This window comes from Schistocerca cancellata, chromosome 3, assembly GCF_023864275.1.
Source record: "Schistocerca cancellata isolate TAMUIC-IGC-003103 chromosome 3, iqSchCanc2.1, whole genome shotgun sequence".
NCBI lineage: Eukaryota > Metazoa > Arthropoda > Insecta > Orthoptera > Acrididae > Schistocerca > Schistocerca cancellata.
This window is the reverse complement of record NC_064628.1, coordinates 154,053,929-154,071,401: the sequence shown is the minus strand read 5'-3', so window position 1 is coordinate 154,071,401 and position 17,473 is coordinate 154,053,929. Positions and strand designations below refer to the sequence as shown.

At 42.6% G+C, this 17,473-nt stretch overlaps 1 protein-coding gene across 3 annotated transcripts in view; it reads left to right on the top strand.

Moving 5' to 3' along the window:
• The window catches only part of LOC126174774 (tumor protein p63-regulated gene 1-like protein), a 90,062-nt gene that overhangs the window by 11,834 nt on the left and 60,755 nt on the right, over positions 1-17,473 (top strand). For all 3 annotated transcript variants that reach the window (XM_049921115.1, XM_049921117.1, XM_049921116.1), the window contains exons 2-3: positions 6,429-6,639; positions 7,961-8,137. In XM_049921115.1, coding sequence (XP_049777072.1) covers positions 6,429-6,639; positions 7,961-8,137 — 388 coding nt within the window. The remainder of the gene's footprint in view (positions 1-6,428; positions 6,640-7,960; positions 8,138-17,473) is intronic.

Here is a 17,473-nt window from a genome sequence, read left to right as displayed (position 1 = left end):
AATTATAGCTCAGCTCCCTGCACCATTTTTGTTAACCGGAGACTTAAATGCCCACCATCCCCTTTGGGGCTCTCCAGCATCCTGCTCGAGGGGCTCCCTGTTAACAGACCTTTTCAACCAGCTCACTCTTGTCTGCCTCAATACTGGCGCCCCTACATCTCACACCTATTCCCATTTAGACCTCTCTATATGTACTACCCAACTTGCATGCCGGTTTGAGTGGTATGCACTTTCTGATACATATTCGAGCGACCACTTCCCGTGTGTTATCCATCTCCTGCAGCATACCCCCTCTCTGTGCTCATCTAGTTGGAACATCTCCAAAGCAGACAGGAGGCTCTTCTCTTCCAGCGTGACCTTTCAGGATCAAACCTTCACAAGCTGTGATCGTCAGGTCGCACACCTCACGGAAGTCATTCTCAGTGCTGCTGAATATTCCATCCCTCACCCTACTTCTTCTCCACGTCGCGTACCGGTCCCCTGGTGGACCGCAGCATCTAGAGACGCTTTACGTGCTCGTCGACGTGCTTTACGCACCTTTAAACGCCACCCTACAGTGGCGAATTGTATCAATTATAAACAATTACGTGCACAGTGTTGTCATATAATTAAAGAAAGCAAGAAAGCCAGCTGGGCTGCTTTCACAAGAACCTTCAACAGTTTTACTCCTTCTTCTGTTGTCTGGGGTAGCCTGCGCCGGCTATCTGGCACTAAGATCCACTCACCAGTTTCTGGCTTGACGGTCACGAATGACGTCCTTGTGGCCCCTGCGGATGTCTCCAATGCCTTCGGCCGCTTTTTCGCAGAGGTTTCGAGCTCTGCTCATTACCACCCTGCCTTCCTCCCCCGAAAACAGGCAGAGGAGGCTAGGCCACCTAACTTCCGCTCCTCGAATCACGAAAGTTATAATGCCCCATTCACCATGCGGGAGCTCGAAAACGCACTTGCTCGGTCACGGTCCTCCGCTCCACGGCCTGATTCTATTCATATTCAGATGCTGAAGAACCTTTCTCCTGCGGGTAAAGGTTTCCTTCTTCGTATTTACAATCGCATCTGGATTGAGGGACATGTTCCCGCATGCTGGCGCAAGTCTATTGTTGTCCCGATTCTTAAGCCGGGGAATGACAAGCACTTGCCTTCCAGTTATCGACCCATCTCGCTTACCAGCTGTGTCTGTAAAGTGATGGAGCGAATGGTTAACTCTCGTTTGGTTTGGCTGCTCTACATCTACATCTACATTTATACTCCGCAAGCCACCCAACGGTGTGTGGCGGAGGGCACTTTACGTGCCACTGTCATTACCTCCCTTTCCTGTTCCAGTCGCGTATGGTTCGCGGGAAGAACGACTGTCTGAAAGCCTCTGTGCGCGCTCTAATCTCTCTAATTTTACATTCGTGATCTCCTCGGGAGGTATAAGTAGGGGGAAGCAATATATTCGATACCTCATCCAGAAACGCACCCTCTCGAAACCTGGCGAGCAAGCTACACCGCGAAGCAGAGCGCCTCTCTTGCAGAGTCTGCCACTTGAGTTTGTTAAACATCTGCGTAACGCTATCACGGTTACCAAATAACCCTGTGACGAAACGCGCCGCTCTTCTTTGAATCTTCTCTATCTCCTCCGTCAACCCGATCTGGTACGGATCCCACACTGATGAGCAATACTCAAGTATAGGTCGAACGAGTGTTTTGTAAGCCACCTCCTTTGTTGATGGACTACATTTTCTAAGGACTCTCCCAATGAATCTCAACCTGGTACCCGCCTTACCAACAATTAATTTTATATGATCATTCCACTTCAAATCGTTCCGCACGCATACTCCCAGATATTTTACAGAAGTAACTGCTACCAGTGTTTGTTCCGCTATCATATAATCATACAATAAAGGATCCTTCTTTCTATGTATTCGCAATACATTACATTTGTCTATGTTAAGGGTCAGTTGCCACTCCCTGCACCAAGTGCCTATCCGCTGCAGATCTTCCTGCATTTCGCTACAATTTTCTAATGCTGCAACTTCTCTGTATACTACAGCATCATCCGCGAAAAGCCGCATGGAACTTCCGACACTATCTACTAGGTCATTTATATATATTGTGAAAAGCAATGGTCCCATAACACTCCCCTGTGGCACACCAGAGGTTACTTTAACGTCTGTAGACGTCTCCGTTGATAACAACATGCTGCGTTCTGTTTGCTAAAAACTCTTCAATCCAGCCACACAGCTGGTCTGATATTCCGTAGGCTCTTACTTTGTTTATCAGGCGACAGTGCGGAACTGTATCGAACGCCTTCCGGAAGTCAAGAAAAATAGCATCTACCTGGGAGCCTGTATCTAATATTTTCTGGGTCTCATGAACAAATAAAGCGAGTTGGGTCTCACACGATCGCTGTTTCCGGAATCCATGTTGATTCCTACATAGTAGATTCTGAGTTTCCAAAAACGACATGATATTCGAGCAAAAAACATGTTCTAAAATTCTACAACAGATCGACGTCAGAGATATAGGTCTATAGTTTTGCGCATCTGCTCGACGACCCTTCTTGAAGACTGGGACTACCTGTGCTCTTTTCCAATCATTTGGAACCTTCCGTTCCTCTAGAGACTTGCGGTACACGGCTGTTAGAAGGGGGGCAAGTTCTTTCGCGTACTCTGTGTAGAATCGAATTGGTATCCCGTCTCAACGCCTCCTTACCAATGTACAATGTGGATTTCGTAGGCGCCGCTCTGCTGTTGACCATCTGGTTACCTTGTTGACCTTCATTATGAATACCTTCTTGCGGAAGCGCCCGACCGCAGCTGTGTTCTTTGATTTGGAGAAGACTTACGACACCTGTTGGAGGGCGGGCATTCTCCGCACCATGCATACATGGGGCCTTCGCGGTCGCCTCCCTCTTTTTATTCGTTCCTTTTTAATGGATCGACAGTTCAGGGTACGTGTGGGTGCTGTCCTGTCAGACACCTTTCGCCAGGAGAATGGGGTGCCACAGGGCTCAGTTTTGAGTGTCGCTCTCTTCGCCATAGCGATCAATCCAATAATGGATTGCCTCCCAGCTGATGTATCGGGCTCCCTTTTCGTGGACGATTTTACCATCTATTGCAGCGCTCAGCGTACATGTTTCCTGGAGCGCTGTCTTCAGCGTTCTCTTGACCATCTTTACTCCTGGAGTGTCGCCAATGGCTTCTGTTTTTCTGCCAAGAAGACGGTCTGTATTAACTTTTTGCGCTACAAAGAGTTTCTCCCATTGTCCTTACGACTCGGTCCCGTTGCTCTCCCATTCGTGGAGACAACAAAATTTTTAGGTCTTACATTTGACAGGAAACTTAGCTGGTCTCCACATGTGTCATATTTGGCTGCCCTTTGTACCCGTTCTCTAAATGTCCTTCGTGTTCTCAGTGGTATGTCGTGGGGAGCGGATCGAACCGTCCTACTTCGTCTATATCGGTCGATCGTCCGCTCCAAGCTGGATTATGGGAGCTTCGTATACTCCTCTGCACGGCCATCCATCTTACGCCGCCTCAACTCCATACAGCATCTTGCGATCGGAGCGTTTTATACTAGTCCCGTCGAGAGTCTTCATGCTGACGCTGGTGAATTGCCACTCACCTACCGGCGCGATATACTGCTTTGTCGTTATGCCTGTCGGCTACTGTCAATGCCTGACCACCCGTCTTATCGTTCCTTTTTTGACGACTCGCTCGACCGTCAATACGGGTTGTATGTCTCTGCCCTGCTACCCCCTGGAGTTCGCTTTCGTCGCCTCCTTCAACACCTTAATTTTTCACTCCCTGCAACCTTTCGAGTGGGCAAGAGCCACACGCCACCTTGGCTCCAGGCTCAGGTTCGCGTTCACCTTGACCTCAGCTCGCTCCCAAAGGAGGTTACCCCCGGTTCGGTCTACCACTCCCATTTTGTCGAACTTCGTTCGAAGTTCACTAATATGACCTTCATTTATACAGATGGCTCTAAGACCAATGACGGGGTCGGGTGTTCTTTTATTGTCGGGGCACAAAGTTTCAAATACCGGCTCCATGGCCATTGTTCGGTCTTCACAGCTGAGCACTTTTCCCTCTACCAGGCTGTTCTTTACATCTGCCACCACCGACATTCTGCTTATGTCATCTGCTCCGATTCCCTGAGCGCCATCCAGAGCCTCAGTGATCTGTATCCAGTTCACCCTTTCGTGCACCGGATCCAACGCTCTCTTCAGCAGCTGGTGGACGTCGGTTCTCCGGTTAGCTTTATGTGGGTTCCTGGCCATGTCGGTCTCCCTGGGAACGAAGCTGCAGATGCCGCGGCCAAGGCTGCGGTCCTCCAGCCTCGGACAGCTTCTTGTTGTGTCCCTTCATCAGATTGTAGCAGGGTCATTTGTCGGCACATTTTATCGCTGTGGCATGCTGATTGGGCTGCACTTACAGACAACAAGCTTCGGGCCTTGAAACCTCTTCCCGTGGCTTGGACGTCCTCCTCCCGCCCTTATTGGCGGGAGGAGGTCGTTTTGGCCCGGTTACGAATTGGACACTGCCGGTTCAGCCATCGCCATCTGCTGACGGCTGCACCGGCGCCGTTCTGCCCATGTGGGCAATTGCTGACGGTCCGCCACATTTTAACGTCCTGCCCGGATTTTAACACACTGCGTCTTGATCTTGGCCTGCCATGTAGTCTAGATGCCATTTTAGCGGATGACCCACGAGCAGCTGCTCGCGTTCTTCATTTTATCAACTTGACCAACCTCTCTAAGGACCTTTGATTATACTGTGTTTTTTTTTAATCCTATGCCTGTCAGTCTGTCTTTTATCGTGTTTTCCCTTTTAGTTGCTGTTTTAAACTTGTGCCTGGCGGTGCGTTCCTAACGTAGTCTGGGCGCTAATGACTATTGAAGTTGTGCGCCCTAAAACCACAAAAAAAAAGAAGAAAATTCCTCAAATCCTGCCCTGAAATGAGATCCATCCTTCATGAAATCCTCCCCACTCCACCAAGAGTGTCTTTCCGCCGTCCACCTAACCTTCGTAACCTCTTAGTTCACCCCTATGAAATCCCCAAACCACCTTCCCTACCCTCTGGCTCCTACCCTTGTAACCGCCCCCTGTGTAAAACCTGTCCCATGCACCGTCCCACCACCACCTACTCCAGTCCTGTAACCCGGAAGGTGTACACGATCAAAGGCAGAGCCACGTGTGAAAGCACCCACGTAATTTACCAACTGACCTGCCTACACTGTGACGCATTCTATGTGGGAATGACCAGCAACAAACTGTCCATTCGCATGAATGGACACAGGCAGATAGTGTTTGTTGGTAATGAGGATCACCCTGTGGCTAAACATGCCTTGGTGCACGGCCAGCACATCTTGGCACAGTGTTACACTGTCCGGGTTATCTGGATACTTCTCACTAACACCAACCTATCCGAACTCCGGAGATGGGAACTTGCTCTTCAATATATCCTCTCTTCGCGTTATCCACCAGGCCTTAATCTCCGCTAATTTCAAGTTGCCGTCACTCATATCTCACCTGTCATTCAACAACATCTTTGCCTCTGCACTTCCGCCTCGACTGACATCTCTGCCCAAACTCTTTGCCTCTGTATATGTCTGCTTGTGTCTGTATACGTGTGGATGGATATGTGTGTGTGTGTGCACGAGTGGATACCCGTCCTTTTTTCCTCCTAAGGTAAGTCTTTCCGCTCCCGGGATTGGAATTACTCCTTACCCTCTCCTTTAAAACCCACACCCTTTCGTCTTTCCCTCTCCTTCCCTCTTTCCTGACGAAGCAACCGTTGGTTGCGAAAGCTAGAATTTTGTGTGTATGTTTGTGTTTGTTTGTGTGTCTATCGACGTGCCAGCGCTTTCGTTTGGTAAGTCACATCATCTTTGTTTTTAGATATAAAGAAAGAAATTGGAAATTTTGGACTATGGCTTTAGTGGATAAAGTAGTAGAAGCTAAAGATCTTTAAAAAGGAAAGTACACGTTTTTTAAATCACCCACAGAGTACAGAAGACAAAATTGATGTAAAAAGTATTTAATCTTCCTGCCAATTAAGTTTCTTTCCTAACTGATCTCTCTCTATTTGCAGAGTAGAAGAAAACCTGTTCAGAAACCTAGAGCTTCAACGTTTACTGCTGTGAATTTCTGTTGGTTGTTAATGGTTTTGATCAGTTAGCTTAATTTAGGTTTTGCTTGTTCTGTTATCATATGTATGAAACTTTAGTATGGTGTGCTGTGTATGAGTGTATTATAAAGACAATGTTCGAGATGTAAACTTCCAATTTTGCTTCTTCTCACAATGGTGCTTCAGTTACATGTAATAATTTGACTCTGAACAAATTGCTCGTAATGGTAATAGCAATAATGTAATGTACCATGCCTTGATTCTTTGCAAAGCTCATTATGTGATGAGCCATATGATAACAGCACATTATTTACCAGTTTCAGAACATCTGAAGAAATCTCATTCAAAAGAAGGTTCTGCTGTGCAAAGTGATGCAATTTGCCAGAATAGTGCTCTGGAACATGATAATGCCAAAGATTATTTTACATATAGGGATGGCATAGTAGAAAATGCAGTAAAGGAATGTGTTGAAAAAATACTAGTTCCAGAAAAAGATGGAGAATTTATTGGATCTTGGCTTATGACAGAGTAAGTATTTATATAACATACTAGCTTAGCACCTGCTGCTTTGCTTATGTAGACTGTATGGTCTGTATAGATTTTTTGTTTTGTTTTCCTTTAATTAAATTTTTATGTTGTTTACAAATTGCAAAGAGTTCTAAACATTTCATGCTAATTTAGGCCATAGAAGCATGGCTTTTTCCAAATTTGCTTTTGACCAAAAAGTGATTCTGGTAGCTGGAGTCACTGTTAATTCTGCCTTTTGAGTTCTTGTGATATTTTCATAGAATCTATCATCTCCTAACACATATTTCTTTATTTTGAAACAAAAAGCCAAGTACCAATTTTCATTGATTCAGCTTTAAAAATGTTGCAATGCAATGAAATATCTTCTTAAAAATTTTCAGCCATTATTTCACCCACTTAAGGGCTGAATTTGCAAAAACACTGATACATTTGTTTTTAGCCAAGAAGTCAAATACCAGTTTTCATAGATGTAAATTTAAAATGCTTTATTAATTCTTTAATAAGTGATTGAATTTCCTAAACTCCTGAACCACATTTTTTTATTTTTTTTATTTATTTCTGACCAAGAAATTAAATACCAATTTTTGTAGTTTAGCTTCAAAATTACCTTAATAGCAACATATTTTCAGAAATCTTTTCGTCCACTGTTTCACCCCCTTAGGGATGGAATTTAGAAAAATCCCTTCGTAAATGATGCCTACCAGTAGAAGATCAACACCCTCTCCAAATTTCAAGTTTCTTTCCTTAGCAGTTTTGGCTGTGCATTGGTGAGTGAGTGAGTCAGTGAGTGAGTCAGTCAGTCAGTAAGGACATTTCCTTTTATGTATAGACATAGTGCTATGATAAGATGGAGCACATTCATCTGTATCAAAACCATTGTGGATAAATATAATTGTACGACTGGGTCATGTGAGCCAGAAATATCGAAACAAAAAGTAGAAAGATGAGTTATCTATGAACAGCACTGATAAAGTATTTCATATGTGCTATTTTATTACTGTGTGCAATGTAATTGTAGGGGAATGGGGAGGAATCTGAATAAAATGGAAGTGAGATAAGGAGGGGAGACATTTTTCTGTTTCATGTGCATATTTAAGAAGGGAAAGAATTCAAACTTACCTCTTATATCAGGTGTGTGCATCTTTTTTCCTTGTGCTCTGTTCTGTGTGAATAACAAATTTATGGTTCAGTGACTTAAGAGTCTGCTGAATCCTGCATTACTACAGGGTGTAATATTGCTAGTAATAAATGGTTTCCCCTCATATGTTTTTTGTGATTTATTATAATACCATTATTTTTTACTTTGGTTTTATTTCCACAGGATAAGTTTTTGGGATAATGAGAAAGAGAGACTAGTTCTTCTTTCAAGTGCTACATTAACCACTGTAAAATATGACTTTATTGCCCTGAAACAGCTAGAATACCGCAAAGTTCCTCTAGATCTTCTTGATACTCTTGTTATCGGCGATCTTATCTATCCACCAGGATCTCTTGTTCCGTGAGTATTAAAGATTGAGTTGATTTCATTAACTAACATGTTTCACAAATGAGACTAGAGTTAAGTCTTGTTATATCTCTCCTGAGACTGAATATTTGTATGATTATTCATATTTAATACTTGTTTAACATTGTTTTCTTGAAACCCCTTTTCCTTTTATGACAGATGAAGGAATCTGTGATTCTAAAATCTAGCATGTCACGAACACCTCTGAGTGATTAACAGGATTGATGTTTTCAGGGTGTATACGACCCAGGAGATCCACGAAAAACCCGGGAATTTTTCTGTACAGGAGAAAACTGGGAAAAACCCGGGAATTTTTTAGAATTCCAGGCATTTTTCATTGTTTAGTTACCAGTTAAATTTTTGTGATTTAATAACCAATACTCTAACGAAGGATATTACTGTATCCTGCTTCTGCAGAATAATACTGCAGCAACAAAACATGAAAGAGAGAAAGAAAAAAAAGAAAATCAAACTTAAGTCGCAAAGGAAATGTGCCGTATACAACAACAAAACACAGTGCTCATACAAGCGTCTGACAACCAAAGTGTGTCAAACAACAAATTGCCTCTGATGAGTGTGACGTGACAGCTGTTTTTTCATTAGATTCATTTGAGCAGTTGCGGGCGAGCTCTTGCGCATGCGCAGTTGAGTCGCATCTGAGTAGTACATTCTCCCACTTCTGGCTACAGAAGTGTGGCTGGGTGCCACTATCTAGTATTGTCCCGGTTCGGAAATATCATAGATCCAGGGCTGATACACAGAACAGTCTGAGTTGTAGTGGGGAGGTGGGTAGTCTCCACGTGACCTGTGTTTACGTTTAGTGATTTTGATGTTTCCTCTTCGTTTATTGTTCTCACATTAAATGAGAACAAAACGAATTTCTGTAGCCTGGGACTACCAAATGAATTAAAATACGTTCGCATAATTACGGAAGGCTAAAATATGTTGTTAGTTTCTGGTTTTATTTCCACCTTTCTGACAGTCAAGCATTAATCGCCTTGCAGAACAATGATGTTATTTTTGTCGGTTTGCTAAAGAGATTAGGCTTTTATTAGTCTTTTGCACTGAGGCAGTCAGTTTATTTGAAACGAAGTGTTTAATTTCACACTGTTGGCTAGTTTCAACTGTTCGCTGCATTTCAAGTGCACGTTTTCCATCTTCTAGCTCGTGTGGCATTATGCCATAATAAAGAACTAAACATGAGGTAATGCAGTACTGGAACTCAAGAAAATTTACATCCGAATCTGGACACACGATTCTGCACTTTAAGGCGAATTATGCATTTTAGTATGGTTCACGAAATTACGATGCTCTTGAAGTATGCTTTGATGTCTTGTTTCTTTTATGGCATAATGTATGATCTTTCATTGTTTTACACGTACGAACATGTGGGCTTCCTGCATCATCGTAGCTGCGCAGGCGCAGTGGAGCCTGTTATCTGGCGCTTTCTGGTAACTGCTGAAATGAACCCATTTCTAACAGGTCACAGGAAAATATTGCGAATGGTGGTTCGAAAAGTAATACTTTCAAAGTAAATTTCCTTTTACGCAAGACGAACTATGTGCGAGATTGTACGATGAATTTCTTAAATCACAGAGCAAATGATTCTGATTTAAAAATCAACTCTTTGAGGATGACCATCTAGAAGAATTTCGAGCCCAGAAGATCAGACATTTACATCGTTATTAAAAATTTTACTGGCACATTTGTGTGATGTTTCTTAAAGTGTGCCGGCCGGAGTGGCCATGCTGTTCTAGGCACTACAGTCGGGAACCGCGAGACCGGTACGGTCGCTGGTTGGAATCCTGCCTCGGGTGTGGATGTGTGTGATGTCCTTAGGTTAGTTAGGTTTAAGTAGTTCTAAGTTCTAGGGGACTGAAGACCTCAGAAGTTGAGTCCCATAGTGCTCAGAGCCATTTTTTTTATCTTAAAGTGTAACGTGCACAAAAAGACCAGCAATATATGTGGAAGCTTAGCTTCTCTTGCAGCTTATTAATCTTCATGACCAGTATTATTTGTGAAAGCCCTTTTTTTTTTTATTTAAAGCAATACTATGTATCTTAATTTAAACCATTAACTTTTCTTTTTTGTGTGTTCATGATACTTAAAAGGGTGATCTTGCTATTGATTGACTACATCAAATGTCCTATGCTGTCATCAGCTGGCGAGATCACGTGACATGAGCTGTAACTGGTTTACAAAAATGCATCACAATCTTGATTTTATTGCTTCGGAAAGTAACATGTAGTGTTTGTGGTGGAATTCAAATTTATACCTCCGTAACACGAAAAAATGCAGCGTACATGTTGCTGCACATTAAAGATCTTTCCAAAATGTGATTACCCCCTCCCCCCGCCCTCCCAGGTTTTGTTTTCTAAAGTGGTGGCAAATTCTATGTCTGTGTAGAAAACCATAAACATTCTAAGGATTGATAAGTTTTACAGTGCCGAGTAGAAGTATACTGTCACTTAACACGGAAAAAGTGTATTTTCACCCGGGAAATCTGGGAATTTTTTTTTTTTTCTTGTCCATGTATACACCCTGTGTTTTGAAAAGTTTCCTTTCTAAATATGACATTAAGTTGGTGTCAGAATTATGTCCACTGTCTCTCAAATGATCTTGCTTTTGTGCAATCTTGTACATCTGAAAAAAGGGGAAAGGGGGGGGGATGTTAATACTTGCCATGTCAAGGCCACTTAGTAAGCCACCCATACCTCCTGGATCACTGCTCAGTTTTTTAGTTTATTTGATGCTTAGTTGACACAGATACCAGTATTTATCAGCATAAAAAGAGGTACCCATTCTGCAGATTGCTTAGATGTGCTCTGGTAGAGCGTGGTGGGTCAGGATGAGTCACAAGTGACCTTTTACATCCTTTAGTTTGTAGTACATCTTGGGCCCACGTCAGTGGTGCTGGAAGACAGGCCTTATCTCATGCACCTGCTGCAAAGCATTGTAGTAGAAGTGCGAACCCAGGTGTAGCACCACCTTATATGTAGTCATAGACTGTTGAGTGCCACACAGGCCATGGCAGGTGGTGGGCAGAGATGTCGGGGGAGCAAACTTTGGACTGGCAGCACACTCGTGACAACTGGCATTGGATAGGAGGCCCTCAGTTCACCCTTATGATAATCGAAATTTCTGATTGGAATACAAACAGTGGAAGGAGTAAAGCAAGCTATTCACCTTGTAGCTGAAGCATTGAGTAGCCTATAGTTACATAAATAACATTAAAAACACAGCAGAGCTTACAGGCAGTGTATGTCTTCAGACACACACACACACACACACACACACACACACACACACACAAGTGGAAACATGATGACCACTTCTACTGGGAGGTTAAATGCTGCCTGGTGGTGGTGTTGCAGGCATTTCATGTGGTAGTATAATCAGAGCAGAGGCAAATGAGTAGTTATTCTAGTGATGATACAGGTCTCAAATGGGTAAATCTACTGAGGTAAGAGACTTCCACAAAGGGCAGATTGTTATGGCCTGGTGCTTGGAAGAGTATCTCTGGTTGGATGTTCATACGCTACCGCTATGAGCATCTACGAAAAGTAATTGAAGGATAGTGAAACCATTAGCAGGCAAGAAGGTGTTGGATGTCCACAGCTCATCACATAGTGCAGAGCTCGGAGGCTCGTCCACTCTGCAAAACAGGATAGATGGCATTCTGTGCCGGATTTGGCGACAAAGTAAAAAAACACCTAAGTGTTTCGGATTTGGTGACAAAGTAAAAAAACACCTAAGTGTTTCTATGTTGGCCCGATGACATCTTAAATTATGATTGCAGTGGTCATAGGATTATTAAGATTGGACTGTGGACCTATGGAAAGGTGTCACGTGGTCGGGTGAATCATGTTTCTTGTTACAAAAAGTTTATGGTCATGTTCAGGTATGCTGTCATCCAGGTGGAACAGATGCTTGTGCATTTACCATGCCACAGACATAGGCCAGTTTGGGACAGTATTATGTTATTGGGGACATTCACCTGGTATTCCATGGAGCCTATGGTAGGACTCAAAGGCACATGTCAGCTATGGATCACGTGGAATTTCTTATGGACCACATTTCTTCTTGTTTGAAGTCTCCCCCAATGGCAGTGGCATATTCCAGCAGGATAAATGACCATATCACGATGCTGGAATGATGATACAGTGGTTTGAGGAGCATGACAGTGAACTCACATTGTTGTCTTGGCCACCAAATTTTCCTGATTTGAACCTGATGGAACACATCTGGTATGCTATTGGGTGCAAGTGTTCTGTGACTGCAAAACACTGCCCCATAATTTAAGGAAATTACATGACCTATAAATAGGCATCTGCTGTGGTTTTTCATTCTAAAAGTACACACATCAAAAAAGTTCTGCATCACCTCGGTTCCGAAGTTCCGGAACCTGTACAGAAAATTGGAATAGAGATCAACATAAACATCATTTACGCCCCTTCTATTGCTCATCAGAACCACACATTGTATGTTGTACTACCATACAGCGAGACTTTCAGAGGTGGTGGTCCAGATTGCTGTACACGTCGATACCTCTGATATCCAGTAGCACATCCTCTTGCATTGATGCATGCCTGTATTCGTCATGGCATACTATCCTCAAGTTCATCAAGGCACTGTTGGTCCAGATTGTCCCACTCCTCAATGGCAATTTGCCGTAGATCCATCAGAGTGGTTGGTGGGTCATGCTGTCTATAAGCAGCCCTTTTCAATCTGTCCCAGGCATGTTCAATAGGGTTCATGTCTGGAGAACATGCTGGCCACTCTAGTCGAATGTTGTCATTATCCTGAAGGAAGTCATTCACAAGACGTGTACAATGGGGGCACAAATTGTCATCCATGAAGATGAATGCCTCGCCAATATGCTGCCGATACGGTTGCACTATCGATCATAGGATGGTATTCATGTATCGTACAGTCGTTACGGCACCTTCCATGACCACCACTGGTGTACGTCGACCCCATATAATGCCACCCCAAAACAGCAGGGAACCTCCACCTTGCTGCACTTGCTGGACAGTGTGTCTAAGGCGTTCAGCCTGACCAGGTTGCCTCCAAACACGTCTCTGACGATTGTCTGGTTTAGGCATGTGCGACACGTTCATGAGAACGTGATGCCAATCCTGAGTGGTCCATTCAGCATGTTGGGACCACCTGTACTGTGCTGCGTGGTGTCGTGGTTGCAAAGGTGGACCTCGCCATGGATATTAGGAGTGAAGTTGCACATCATGCAGCCTATTGCGCACAGTTTGAGTCGTAACATGACATCCTGTGGCTGCACAAAAACCATTATTCAACATGGTGGTGTTGCTGTCGGGGTTCCTCCGAACCATAATCTTAGATAGAGGTCATCCACTGCAGTAGTATCCCTTGGGCAGCCTGAGCGAGGCACGTCATCGACAGTTCTTGTCTCTCTGTATCTCCTCCATGTCTGAACAACATCGCTTTGCTTCATTCCAAGGCTCCTGGACACTTCTCTTGTTGTAGCAATGCAGATGTGATTTAACCACAGTATTGACTGTCTAGGCATGGTTAAACTACAGACAACATGAGCTGTGTACCTCGTTCCTGGTGGAATGACTGGAACTGATCGGCTGTCGGACCCCCTCTGTCTAATAGGCGCTGCTCATGCGTGGTTGTTTACATCTATGGGCGGGTTTAGTGACATCTGTGAACAGTTGGAGGGATTGTGTCTGTGATACAATATCCACTGTCGATATCTATCTTCAGGAGTTCTGGGAACTGGGCTGATGCAAAACTTTATTTGATGTGTGTGTATTAACAAACTATTAAGAAGGTGGTCATAATTGTTCCTTTCATCAGTGTATATGTGAGGTTATTAATTAATAATTGTAAATAAAATATTTGAGTTTTCAAACATTAAATGGCTTGGTCTGCATGCTACTCTCAACATCCTTATTTCGCATATATTACGTAAATGTTGCGTGCGTTTTGAACTCTTTAATTACAGATCTTAATATGATTTCTTCCAAGGGTTCAAAATATAAAAGTTAGTTGTGTGAGGGCTTTTTCATTCTGTGCTTTATGAACCATCCAAATTCTTGTATGAAATAGAAAGATTTCGACTTACCATGTAGATAAGGAGGTGATGAGTGCAGACAGGCACATTGAAAGAAGACTTCTAGATATTATTAAGTATCGGACAAAGTCCTTCATCAGATGTAGACAAAACACATGCACATTCACTCTTGCGTAAAACACATACATATGACCATTGTGTCCCCGGCCACAAAGGGCTGACTGGCTGGGCCTTAGTGCCCATAAACAACAGTAGCCTTATGTGTGTGAGTTATTTATGTGTGAATGTGTCTGTGTATTGTCTACATTCGAGGAAGGACGTATTCTGATAGCTGATAACATCTGGCAGTCTCCTTTCAATGTACCTGTCTGCCACTCAATGTGTTTTCTGCGTTATGAGTAGCAATTTATCCATTTCATATTGTTGTTTTTCCATCATGGATTTTTCATCATTAGACTTCATGTATGATTGATATTTGTTTTAATAAATGTAACTGAGATTGTGCTTCGTTGTGTATGAAAGCCAGTTTAGTATGAACATTTAAGCTAATTGTAATGGCTTACAGCAATGCCATCCTCAATACGGCGATTATTAGTGTGCTTACAGTAGACATTCTTGTATTACTGTATTACATTGATGAAAGGGCTCTGTTCATGTAAAACTGGCTAATATTTGGAGACATTTCACATAATTGGAAGCGTCTTTTATCTTCGTTGTTTGTCCCAACATCGTCAATAATGTGAGACTTACTGAGGACAGGAGAAAAGAGAAGCAAAGCTGTTTTCACATAGTGTACCTGTACCACTTACAGAAAAGTTGTACACGGAGTTTGTGTTGCATTTAAAGATTTGAGAGAAGAAAATCATAGACTGACATACGTTTAAACTCCATCCATTCTACTTATCCACATATTGATGTGGATAGAGTTGGCTAAATTTCTGGAAGTTTATTAGCAAAAAGTTGTACAAAAGTTTTCAACATGATTTTGCTGCACAATAAATTCATTTTAATTGAGTTGCTTTATCTCCAGCTGAATTTAATCATGTGTCTGTTTTTCCCATTCATGTGTAATATATGAAATAATGAACACACCATAAAATGTATACCAGGGGCATTCAATAACTAATGCAACACTTTTTTTCTGAAAACAAGTTGGTTTTACTCAGGATTCCAATAAACCATATTATTCTCCACTCTTCAGGCCACAAAATCCTATTTTTCGACATAATCTCCATTCAGTGTGATGGTCTTACGCCACCTTACTGGGAGAGCTTGTATGCCCACATGGTACAACTCTACTGCTTGACATCAGCCAAAGTCTTGCTGCATCAGTAACTTCCCCATCATCCACCAAGTGCTTACTGTGGAGTGCCTCCTTCATTGGGCCAAATAGAGGGAAGTCGGAAGGTGTAAGATGAGGGAGGACAGTCAGTTGAAGTTTTGTGAGCTCCTCTCATGTGGGCAGACTTGAATGAGGCCTTGCATCATCATAGTGAAGGAGAACTTCATTTGCATTTTTGTGGTGACAAGCACACTGACATCATTTCTTCAATTTCCTGAGGGTGGCACAATACAATACACTTCAGAGTTGATTACTGCACCTTGAAGGAGGACATCAAACAGAATAAATCCTTCAGAGTCCCAGAAGACCACCACAGTCACTTACTGACTGAGGATGCGACTTTGAACTTTTTCTTTGGAGAAGAGGTCGTTTGGCACCATTCCATGGATTGTTGTTTTGTTTTCAGTTCGAACTGATGAACCCATGTTTCATCACGTTTAAAGATGTTTGACAAAAAATTTTAACATTCAGCCTCATAACATATAAACAGTTCCACACACAGAGTGTTTCATTGTTCTTTGTGGTCTCCTGTTAGGTAGCAAAGAAGCCAGTGGGCACACATGTTTGAGTACTCCAACTGGTGGATGATTGTATCAGCACAACCAGCAGAGACATCCAGTTGAGCAGCGAGGTTTTAGATTGTGATCCATAAGTGACTTCAGATGAGAGTGTCCGCATGTCCCAATGTTCCAGGAGTCATAGCTGTTTGTGGTTGGCCAGCACAAAGGTGATTGGGTAGGTTTGCATTCCCTTGTTGTGATAATGAGAGATGCCTCGCCAAGTGATTTACCGTGGTTTTGTTCATTGGCAGGTCTCTGTAGTCATTCTGCAGGTGCCTATGAATAGCTGTGATGCTCTGGAGTTCCGCCAAAAGAAACTCATTGACAACTCTCTGTTTGGAACACCCTTCTATTACAGAAGCCATTTTGAAGCCTACGTATAGCACCGCTACTTGTTGAAACTTCGTGAAACTATAGGGACTGAAGTAGGAATATTCCACGAAGGCCCACAGCAAATACCACATTTTTTTCAACAGAAATTGTCTGTGAAAAAAAGTGTTGCAGTACTTATTGAATGTCTCTCATTGTTTGACTATGCACTGCATGGAACAAACAGTTTAAAGCACTTTAATTGAATAAATACTTGTAATGTGGAGCTGTGTAATGAGTAGTCCATAAACTAGCTAAAAAATGTATATCTTTCAGCTGAATATAATTAACATATTTAATACTTCATTACTTATTATGTGGTGTAACTCGTATGCCAAATGTTCACAGTTCATTGACAAATAAATGTGTTATTTTTCAAAGCTAAACTTGGAGCCTTCTGTCTCATGTAACATTGTGTAGCTGTTAATGGCATATTTATCCTGTGGGTAATGTGTTTCCTGATGAATGAAGCATTAAAAAAGTTACTTAATATGCAAAATTAGGCTGTATATTTTAAAGCACTTGTTATCTCCTTGATAAAATATTCCTTGAAAATCATAATGCTGATGGGAACCATAGTGCTAGTTTACACTGATATTGGTCTGTGCCATGAAAACAAATTAGTAAAACTTATGGCTCTCAAGAGTCAACCAAAGGCAGTATGTTACTATTAACTGGAAGAGAAGAAATTGTAATACTGTTTTTGGATAATGAAAGACATAAGAGTAACAACTTGCTGGATTGTTGAGTCACTTATTTGTTGATATTTACCAGTAAATTTTCTTTGGTGTTGAAAGACTATGGTTGTTTATAGCGCATAATGATGTGAAGGAGTGAAATGGAAAAGAGAGGTAGTGCAAAGACTGCAAGAAAGAGACTGCAGGGTGTGAGTTTAAGATGAGTGAAGTGGGAGGATCATGAGACCAGAGATGGAGGTGGATGTGGGACAGGCTGGTAAACATTGAGGTAGGAGGACTATGGGATCAACAGATGTGCTGCAAGGA